General features: G+C 35.0%; 1 protein-coding gene across 1 annotated transcript; it reads left to right on the top strand.

Moving 5' to 3' along the window:
- The first annotated feature begins 423 nt into the window (after window positions 1–423).
- On the top strand, window positions 424–6,707 carry LOC126373482 (connectin-like). Its single transcript, XM_050019638.1, has 3 exons — window positions 424–1,453; window positions 1,781–2,210; window positions 6,683–6,707. Exons 1-3 carry the CDS (start codon window positions 424–426, stop codon window positions 6,705–6,707), a joined length of 1,485 nt encoding a protein of 494 aa, XP_049875595.1.
- The last annotated feature ends 4,029 nt before the right edge of the window (window positions 6,708–10,736 follow it).

Raw genomic sequence — 10,736 nt, forward strand, 5'->3', positions numbered from 1 at the left:
TGTGTGTTTTTAGGAGAAGTATAGCCTTCTATAATATTCTATAATATATTATATATCAATGAAAAAATGTATCAAAACACCCGACGAATGGTATTAAATTACATTGTGTGCTTAGGAGTTTCAGCCGAGGAGAGATAATAAAAAGTCCTTGTGCCAATATTTACATTCTCACACCACCCGTCGAGTTTCAACTTTGATTAATATTATGACAAGATCGTTTATTTAACTTCTATCTCACAACATTTAGTTGATTGATTTATTTACAAATTATTTGTAGAGATTTATACATGTTAATACTATGTTTATTCAAATCATTCAATTTAGGGCATCTAAACAAGTAGTGAAACTTCAGTGACGTTCAATTATTTGTTTAAATGATGTTTAATAACGATTATTTTCTTTTTCTTGTTACAGGTAGAAGGTATGCGGGCTCGAGGGGTACCCGCTACCTTGCTACTGTTGCTCTTTGCAATAGAGGCTCTGGACGCAAATCGAAGAAAACAAAAAGACAAGGTGATCCCAAACACCATCAACATATGTGACATCAGTGATAGGGACTCCAAAGTCCACTGCTACTGCGAACAAAGCCAAGAGTACAACGAAGCAGAGAAGACAGAATGCTGGGTCTTCAACGGAGGGATACAAAAGTCAGACCCACTGTGGTCCAGCTTCTCTTCACAGTCAAACATTCAAACCCTCGCGTTCAACGTAAGGGCAGACGGAGGCCTCGACTTTGTCCCAACAAAAGTCCTGCAATTCCTCCGGAGACTCAAAAATTTCAGCATCAAATTCAGCTCTATACCAAAAATAGACTCATACACCTTCGCCAATTTATCAGCAGTACAAGAGATGACATTCACAAAAAATAAAATAAAAATACTAAGCAAATACGCATTCTACAACATGCCAAATTTAACTGTGCTCACTTTAGACGAGAACAGAATAACAGAGCTTGTAACAGATACGTTCTACTCGCTCCCGGCTCTACAGAAACTTTATTTCACTAGTAACAACATAAGCGTAATACAAGATGGAGCGTTCAGACATCTTGTCAACTTACTAGAATTAGAATTGGATAGAAATAATATAAGTGAGCTGAAGAAAGAAAGTTTTAACGGTCTCGCTAACCTTCAGCGTCTAGATTTAAGAAGAAACAAATTAGCTGTACTAAACTCATTCACTTTCACCGAACTATGGAATCTTCAGGAATTGTTGTTAGATTATAATGATATTTATATTATGGCGCAGAGAACCTTTGATGGGCTGTCGCTGTTAAAGAAGCTAAGTTTGAGTCATAACAAACTTGTGACCCTGCCAAGTGGGCTCTTTGAAGGAGTCAGAGGTCTCACAGCATTAAATCTAAGACACAATAAGCTACAAAGATTCACATTTGACAATCTTCGTCCAATATACGATAATTTGAAGAATAAGAATAGTTATATCTATCTTGAAGGTAAGTTAAAAGATTAATAAGTACCTAACTACAATTAAGTTCAAGAAAATTACTCACAATAATCCCTCCCCTAATTTCCCTATTCACGTATTTCGGAAGCGCTCAAGTGGAGAGAATCTAATTTTCTGCAGCAGAAATCAATCAACATCAATTATATTTGAAGATCTAATTAATTATGTTACTTAATTCGAAACGTGCCTCTTTAATCTATACGTGATCTATATTGCAATTTAATTGTGTAATAAAAAGCAATTAGTATGAGCAAGCTTCGACTGTAGCCGGTGATATTTCAATTAGAGAGATTAATTAAAGCTTTGATTGTTTCAGGAAACGACTTCGACTGCAATTGTCATCTGGCGTGGATGCATAGACTCAGGCACGAAGCGAAGAGCGTGAAAGTGCGAACGTCTCTAGAAAATTTCATTTGCAAATTCAATGTGGACCCGTCAATGAATTCGCACCTCGCTTATTTTGAAAGGAGCGTCATAAGCTCGAATAATTTGTATGAGATTGACGATAAAAGTGACATAAAGGATTATTCTGACACGGATGACTTTTTCCACGAAGAAGCAGATGAAATTTACGATGAGCCAAAGTTGGCGAAGAAGGCGAATGACAAAACGCTACTACAGATTCCCGTTGAATTATTACCATGTCCACAAGAAATAAAAACGGTCACAGACAGGACGTACACTTATCCTTCTCAGAATGAAGCGAAAGATTATAGGAATCTTATCCTTAATTCGAGGTCACACAAGTACGGTGTAGATTTTATCGTATCTCTTTTCCCATTCCTTATAGCGACGGGACTTTTTGTAAATTTTGTTATACAATAGAGACGACAATTTAAACGTCATACTTGTGTTTAGAGTAACGACTGTTTTGGCAATAGACTGTCGAATATAAACATTTATGACACCTCAAATCTAGACATCTGTCTGATCCGAAAAAGTTAGATGTATCATCAATATCACTTTCAATACCTACAAAATAGAAATATATTATGTTTTGATCCCGAAAAAATAATGTTACAATGTCCTTTGGAATTACAACCAAATCTTATTAAGTATATTATTATGGACCACTATTTTTTGTAGGAAAATCGTACTTTTGAAATAATATTGTAGTTAATGTCCGCTATTGTAATATTTTTACCAGACTTTTTTTACTTGTCTGAGATTTTCTTTATTTGTTCTGTTTGCGTTATCGAATATTTACATTTTCATATAAAGTTTAGTCAAACAACGGCACACAATCATGAGTAAATAACTTTATTTATTACTTATTAAATGTAGACTGTTAATCAGAAAAAAAACCGTGGATGAACCCCCGTTGCATTAATTTGAATGTAACTTCTGGTAAATGCGTGGTTTGAATTTTTGGTAAATAGACTTTATTATTTTAAGTTTGCGCTACAGATTTGATTATTTATCAAACAACTTCACACGCATTTGTTTTATAAGAATTGTAATCATTTATTTTTCCTTAAAAAGGAAAGGAATGTTCAATGTTGTATTTTACATTTTATTCCAAATATTCTATGTAGGTACATAAATGTAATAATGTATAAAGTGGTACACTATAATGATCGTGAATCTTATATATAGAATAACTAAAACTAACTAGCATTAAATATGATCACTCAAGAAATCATGAAAATTGTAAATGTTAAATTAATCATTATGTAAAGAAATGTGATATAATTGTAAGTAATTAATTATTACATATAATGTACAGTAAAATATTTCTTATTGTCGAAAATAATTGTACTTTTCTATAAGAAAATGTCATTGACTTTGTCGATAACTTTGAATTTATTTTTCTTGTTGCAATTCTTAAGAAAAATTCTATGTAAATATTCGTGAAAATAATTTTATCTATAACAATCTATGAAGATATTTTGTAAATAAATGTTTGTCTGAGAATGGCTGTAATTTAAGAATAAATCCGGGTCGACTCCTAGTAATAAGATCGATTGAATGAACGTTTCACAATACTGTATCTGTTTATTATTTTTTTAAGTTTACAAAAGGCTTCGTTCCACATCTTGTTATAGACGGAAAAAAAATCATTCTTTACCGAAACCAATTTTAATATTAGGAGCAGATTCGCATGATTTGTAAACTATTAATGAATATTCTATGTAAATATTTTATCAGTTATAAAAAGTGTATAAAAGTTTGAGTTTTGTAATTGTATTTTCGTCACAATACATCCTGGCACCAAAACCTGGAGATAACGTGAGATTGATGAGTTATGAATATTAAATGTTTTGAGAAGGATGAATATTCAGGTTCTATTTAAAAAGCATCAGCTGTCAGCCTTGAAATTTGGAATGTATACAACTCAACGGTTGTGCTAACTTTAAGGTTTTCGTTTAATATTTAAACCGCGTTGTTAGGCTCAGAGTATAATTATACTACGAATACTTTAGAACAACTTTTAAAATCAAGCACTTGATATACTCAATAGATCATCATCATCATCATCAGCCGTACGACGCCCACTGCTGGGCATAGGCCTCCCCCAAGGATCTCCACGACGAACGGTCCTGCGCTGCCCGCATCCAGCGGCTTCCCGCGACCTTCACCAGATCGTCGGTCCACCTTGTAGCGGGCCTACCCACTGAGCGTCGTCCGACACGTGGTCGCCATTCTAGAACCTTTCCGCCCCATCGGCACTCAATAGATCATGCATGCATATAAAATCTTGCTACTGATTGCCTCAACTGAAAACTCGACGTTACTCAGATTTAGATTTCACAGATAAATTTTAATATAAATACATCTTATTAGGGTAAAAATGGTGTTGATTCCAGTACACACCATTTAATTTTACATTAATTTATACCTGCCAATTTCTTACCCGCCGAAAAGGAAAGGGACGTGTAATCGAACACACGTCATTCTTAGGCAGAAATTCAAATAAAATAACCCTATCATAATTTTACATTGGTCAATAGCCCGACAGAATTAAAATGACAGCACACGTGAAACGGGTAGTATGTCAGCAAGTTGCCTATTGTATTCGCCCGGGTTATTAATTAATTCACTCATTCATTTTAAAATTAACAGTTGTCAGCTATCCGTTCTTTTCGTTTTCGGCCATAGAGCAACACGGACCTCCGCGGACCTGAGTTTTTCGGCGGTTAAGAAAATGGCGGGAATAACTTAAAAAGAAAATTAGTAGGTGTCTGCAAGAATCGGGACCATTATGTTACTTATTATTTTTCTGTCTTTTTATATTTTTATGTTACTTATTATTTTTCTGAATTTTCTGTCTAAAATCAAAAAGAAATGAAATATAAACAAAACAGTTTCCGCTTTTATAATGCTTCAGTTTAAGCATACTATATTTTCAATTAAGTAAGTGGAAAGTTATTAATATTTTTATAAAAATGTAAAAGTATAAGTAAAGAACGCTGATGCTATGAAAACATGTTGTATTTATAACTTTGTCTAGACCACTATAACGAAATTCATGACTTCATTAAAAACTGCTGCAAACTACGCCGAAATATAATGAAATATTTATTAAACCTAGGTTTCCTTTGTTCTAAGTTAAACAAAAACAAAGTTGATGTACGTAATTGTGTAAACTTGTGTAAATTATTTATTAATTTTAAAATTATTTCATTAAAGGTTGATGTTGGAAATTGGAATTTTCTTATCAGACACCTATTTTATGAGTTAGCCCGTAATTAAATCCCTTTTTGGGAGCGTAATCAAAATTAAGAGCTTTAAGATTCCGACCTTTTGGTAACTTTCTTCCCGATTGATGTAAACTGTGTTGCGACCTAACAACCTTTCCGATGTCTAAACGCAGCTACTTCTAAACTTAAATTAAAAATCGGTTACTATTTGAAAAAATATTAATACACGAAAGTTATTAGCGATCTAATTATTTATTTTTTTAACCATGTATTTAGGTTAAGGATATAATAATAAAAAAAATGTTAAAAATATCAAAGAAAACGTTACGTCTATAATTCCAAGTAAGTAGTCGGAGGTAAATCTATCGCATTAACGATCATCCATCATCATCATCATCAATTTAAGAGCCACGCTCTTGTCGGTGTAGCATTTTCCATTCCAGTCTATCAAAGGCCAATTCCTTGACTTCCCTATAAGACACGACGTTAACCTTTTCTTTAATCTGTTCCATGTAAGCTCTTCTTGGTCTTCCCTTTCCTCTCTTTCCTTCTAGCTTTCCTTCACGAACGATCCCTTTTCCTTAACGATCATCCACACAAATAAAAACACAAAGATACAAATGTAACAAAATTTCGTAATTTACAGGAAAATAATTAACCTAGGCATGATTTTGCATTAAAGATGATCAATAGGTATCTATAAATTATATTATCTGCACGCAAATTCTCAATTAAACTCAAAGTTTTTACTGACGTCATCCATAAATTAATTGGAAAACGTATATTCTGAGGGATTCTGTCACTGGGATTTGAACAAAAGCACGCACGCAATAACTAGGCCATAACAAATAAAAAAAAAAACATTTCATTTCCTGTTGACAATAAGTGAACTGAGAGCAGAATAGAAAAATAAAAAATGAACTATAAATGCTATAGAAATAGAAACCATTCTAAATAATCAAAAATAAATTTCATATCGGATTTTTTTTATATGTATACTTATTATAAAAAGAAAATAAAGGTCGTGTCGTATCAGGAGATGAAGGATTTGGCGGGAAGAAGAGAGGAATGGCGATTACTCCACCGACAAGAGAGAGAGAGATAGATGGCCTCGATACTTGACCGTTTGTATTGATGACGTTACTCGGACAGTGTCAATAGAAAATTTTCCTTTTATCTTTTCGTAAAAAGTATCTCATTTGACTAAGTAGTATAATGGCCCATTTTGCATGAGAACCGGTGTTTCAAGCAGGTGGTGAGTGGCATAAAACAGAAGACCAAATCAGATGAAAAGTGGTTCGTATGTAGATCAAAATTTTAAACTCAGAGGCGAAAGGGTACTTTCAAGAAACAAACAAAAAAGTGTAGTTTCTCATCATCATCATAACGGCCTGAGTGGTCAGTCAGAGGCACATCTATCGCAAGACGAACTAAGTACTCACAGCTCACTCAGATTTCTGTTATACCAACATGATAGGTAGTGAGTCGTATCGCCTATAATGGTCGAGCCAACTGTGTTAACGACTCAATTGTGTTTTGAACGAGATGTTCTGCAACAAAATGATATTTCACCACAGATACGAAGATCCCATCAAGCTTTGACACACTCCTTGCAGAGTTTATTCACGCATCAATATTTAACCCGAAATAAATGAATATGTTAATATTGCTGAAACGTCCATTAAAAGTTTACTCAGTAGAATTTATACTGATGAACTTGAAAGCACTTAAAATTTAGATAAGCACTAGACTAATCAAACTAGAAGCAGCCTTCTATGTAAATGACAAGTCTAGCAATGGCACCGGTCAAACCACACCACAGAGCACTGAAGCAAATTACGCTCGACCACTTAGAGGCGGATGTCATATAATTATCGTCCTAGTTGGCATAGTGATTAGTATATAAACGATAACGTATCTTTGAATGAATACATAACTAATTATAAATATCTTGCTGAGCACCCGTTTAATGCAAATTGAGACTTTGTTGATATCAAATTCGTAATTTCCCAATATCTACAAAGTTTGAAAAATTCAAAATAGACGAAAGGTGGTCGTCCAAATAGGTGAAAATTTGACTAGAAGAGTTGGATGAGCTAAATTAAATGGACCTGAAATTGCTCTTTGACAAACTGGCGGATCAACTGCTGAGTTCCAGTTTTGTTGGAGTTTGAACGTAGTTTCCTGCATAGTATTAGTTTCTAAGACTCCGATCATATTGGCGCGAAGAGAGGCACCGTAGAGAGTGCGCGTCTCTGAAGAGTTTGATCCCAAAGACGAGCGCCATCTGTTACTCGCCGATACAATCGGTGGATACTATAAGCGACACAATGTCAGGCTATACTACAAGCGACAGTATAGCCGCGTCCGAAGAATTGTACAAATGTATAAAAATAAAAGTTTAAAAACTGAAACCGGCTACGGAAAAATCATGCTCTTAAAATTATGAAATAAGAAAATAGGTAAATTCGGAAGAATTTCAGAGATATAGGTACCTACTTGGTGGTTTAGAAGTTAGGTTGGAACAGACGTGCATACATACATCCATACATACATACTACAAAGCGGTCAAGCACATAACCCTCCTTTTTGATACGCCGAAAAATTAGTCGGGTAACAATTAGTGCTGTCGTTTTCGGTCGGTTGATGTGCTGAGTTTGGTAGTTTGTTGCAGGCGATCGGTTTCGGATTCATACATAACCATTAGTCCAACACAGTTGCCTTGGCGAAAATGCATAATTAAGAATTAGTGTTTTTGCTGCGTCGCAATGTGAATTGAACAACGAGAACAGTAGCTGGACTAAATACGTAAGTATTTACCTACCTAGGTGCAATTTTATTGTAAGTACATTTACTTTATTTTTTTATGATATTTTTTTTTATTTTTAGGATGGAGCAGCACATTATTAAATAAATATTTAAAAAACTCTAAAATTTTAATGATTTTTTGCGGCGCGAATTTTTACTTGACAACAGCTTAGAATAATGGTCTAAAAATCATCTCCCAAAGTTTTCGTGACGGTGTTACTAACACCTTATAGTATAATAGCCCCCTAGCAATAACCCATTTATCATAGTGTCCGCTAACCTAACCTGAAGATTTGACAGGTCCGGTTTTTTACAGAAGCGACTGCCTGTCTGCTTAGTATAACAATTATAACAATTTTTTGCAAAGCAAAAGAAAAATATCGAAAAAAGAGCACGATGCAAAATATGCCTTTCAATAAAGGAGATCTGGAAATCATTCAGAAAAAATAATTCTGGGAAGTACTTCAACCCGCCATTTGTGGATGTCAGTCATCCGTCGATCGGGAATAAATAACCTGCGCTAGCAACGAGAAACTGCTTTAAAATTGGGTTTCAGATCCACAGGTTCATTTTAAATGGGAATACTTTAAGCCAGGAATTATGACAGATAAAATATCCGATCCGAAGTAAAAAGAAGCTACAAGGTTTTCAAGTTCATTAATAATGTAAGTAGGTACGTATAAATATCGATTAATGGATCATTGGAGAAAAGCTACAGCACTCACTTATGCATAGAGAAACTCACAAAACAGCTCTTGACAAGCTGCGTGATAAACACGCTCGTCCCGGCTGGACAAGAGGCTCTGTAAAGGCCTCTGTAATAATTTAAGTAAGACCAATACAGCAAGTGAATGTGTGGGTGAGTAGTCTGATGTAAGTAAATAATCGTTACATGAGCCATGTCAAGGCCTTTTGGGGGCTCAATAGTAACCCTGACACCAGGGTTGATGGGGTTGGTAATCCACTTCACAATTCACACGATAGAAGAAGAATAATTTAAGTGTTATTTTCTCTTGGCCATGACTTTCTGGACGAGAGTGATAACCGTTACACCACCAGATTCTCCTCCTCCTCTAGATCGAAAGAATTTCCCATGGTCCTATCCATGGTTAACACGTTTGTCCCGGCTCGACAAGGGCTGCGGGTTCAAGTCTCGTCCGAGTCAGATATTTTTTCTATGTAAATTTTCTTTTTGTAAGATTTTACTTACTGAAACTAGAACCCTAGTAACTATCAGAATGCTATAATTTCTGAAACGTGTTTTAAAAATAAACAAATTAAATAAAAGTTAGTCAGTTGGGCTTGACCGTGTGAAATAAGAGCCCCCAGCGCTCCCCATTTGTCCAGCCAAGTAGTAAATGCCATCAGAACTCACGTGATGCTATAAATTTATACTTATAAAGTGTACCCAAATTTATGCGCAATAAAATCTTTATCTTTTTTTTATCTTTGAAATACAGTGGTTTACAGCCCGAGCATAGGATTCGAACCCGTGATACTGGTGTAAGTTACGCTATATCCTCATGAGGTTAAAATTCTGAACAATGATGTTTGAATTTTAAAAGGACTTTCGGTGGTACTACTATATTGTGTAAGATATTTATAGTAAAAGATGTTAAAAGTCTGAATTAAAGTTTCGATTCAACAGTGGGTTCTACGTATTTTATTACGGAAACAGAAACAACGTTCGAATAGAGACTAGTTACTGGCTCAGTTGCACTCCAGCTAACGAAACGATTAGAACCATTCGACGAAGTTAAACAAAGAGCAGCCAATCTGTAATTGAACTTTAGTTGCGTTCGCTTGAAATAATCTTTCCGCAGAGGTACTTATTGCCAATACATTTTTTTTTCATTTATTTTGTAACTACGAAATTGTATCTACTGCAATGTTATTTGTAGCTACAGATCAATTCATAGAAAAACAATAATAATAAAAGTTATTATCGTTATTATTAATTTCATTACAATCCAATCTGATTTAGAAAGAAAGAAGGAAAAAAGAAAGCTCTATGTCGAAACAAAGGTGTTGTTTATCGACACTAAGACGGCGGCGTCTTGATGCGATTACAAATAAACAGTTACACACTCTTACTAACTTCTTTACCATTAAAGAGCTACACTCTTCTCGGTGTAGCATTCTCATTGCTACTTTTTAAGGGAAATACAGGGCATTGTTCTAAGTTAAAACACAGAATAACGTGTTCTTACCGCGTTCTTATCTCATCAGTCATCCCGTGATCATGGCACTTGGAACAGTGTCGAAATATCGGGAGTCTCATATCCCTACTTTAAACGCGGTAAGAACCCGTTATTATGTGTTTTAATTAAAATATAGGGTAGTTGTTTCTCTCTTGCCTTCCGCTCCGCAGTACTCTGTCTGACGAGAGTGGGATGCCGCCCAGAGTAGTCTATTTTAAAACCTTACTAGGACTCCTATCCTCCGCCTCTGAATAGTACTCACAGTTACTGCTTGCTCTTTCCGTCTTGCATTGCCGTACCGATCTCCGTCTCTGCAACCACCTAGATCTTCACCTGTATTCCTAGGCAAGGGTTCTCTGTTATACCTTGTTAGGTCTGCGACAAGGCCGCTGATCAAAAATTGCCCCAGTGGGGGACAAAGAACCTCTGTCCCGCCTGGGGCCGGGTCTTGTATGAAACTAAAACCAAAAGCACAAAATTGACTAACTGATCGATTAATAAATTACTTAACTTTGTCGATAGTTTCAATCTCCAGCCCTAAAAATATAATAATAATAATAATAATCTTTATTGAACATAGGCTTACAATTTTACATTAATAATATACTTTATGAAATATCAA

The sequence above is a fragment of the Pectinophora gossypiella genome, chromosome 15 (assembly GCF_024362695.1).
Source record: "Pectinophora gossypiella chromosome 15, ilPecGoss1.1, whole genome shotgun sequence".
Lineage (NCBI taxonomy): Eukaryota > Metazoa > Arthropoda > Insecta > Lepidoptera > Gelechiidae > Pectinophora > Pectinophora gossypiella.

Excerpts from the sequence above, each read along its gene's own strand:
- LOC126373482 (XM_050019638.1), top strand. The coding sequence starts at position 424 with ATGCGGGCTCGAGGGGTACCCGCTACCTTGCTACTGTTGCTCTTTGCA. Across the intron at positions 1,454-1,780 it reads TAGTTATATCTATCTTGAAG|GAAACGACTTCGACTGCAAT; the intron begins GTAAGTTAAAAG and ends TGATTGTTTCAG. Across the intron at positions 2,211-6,682 it reads CTTAATTCGAGGTCACACAA|ATACGAAGATCCCATCAAGC; the intron begins GTACGGTGTAGA and ends ATTTCACCACAG.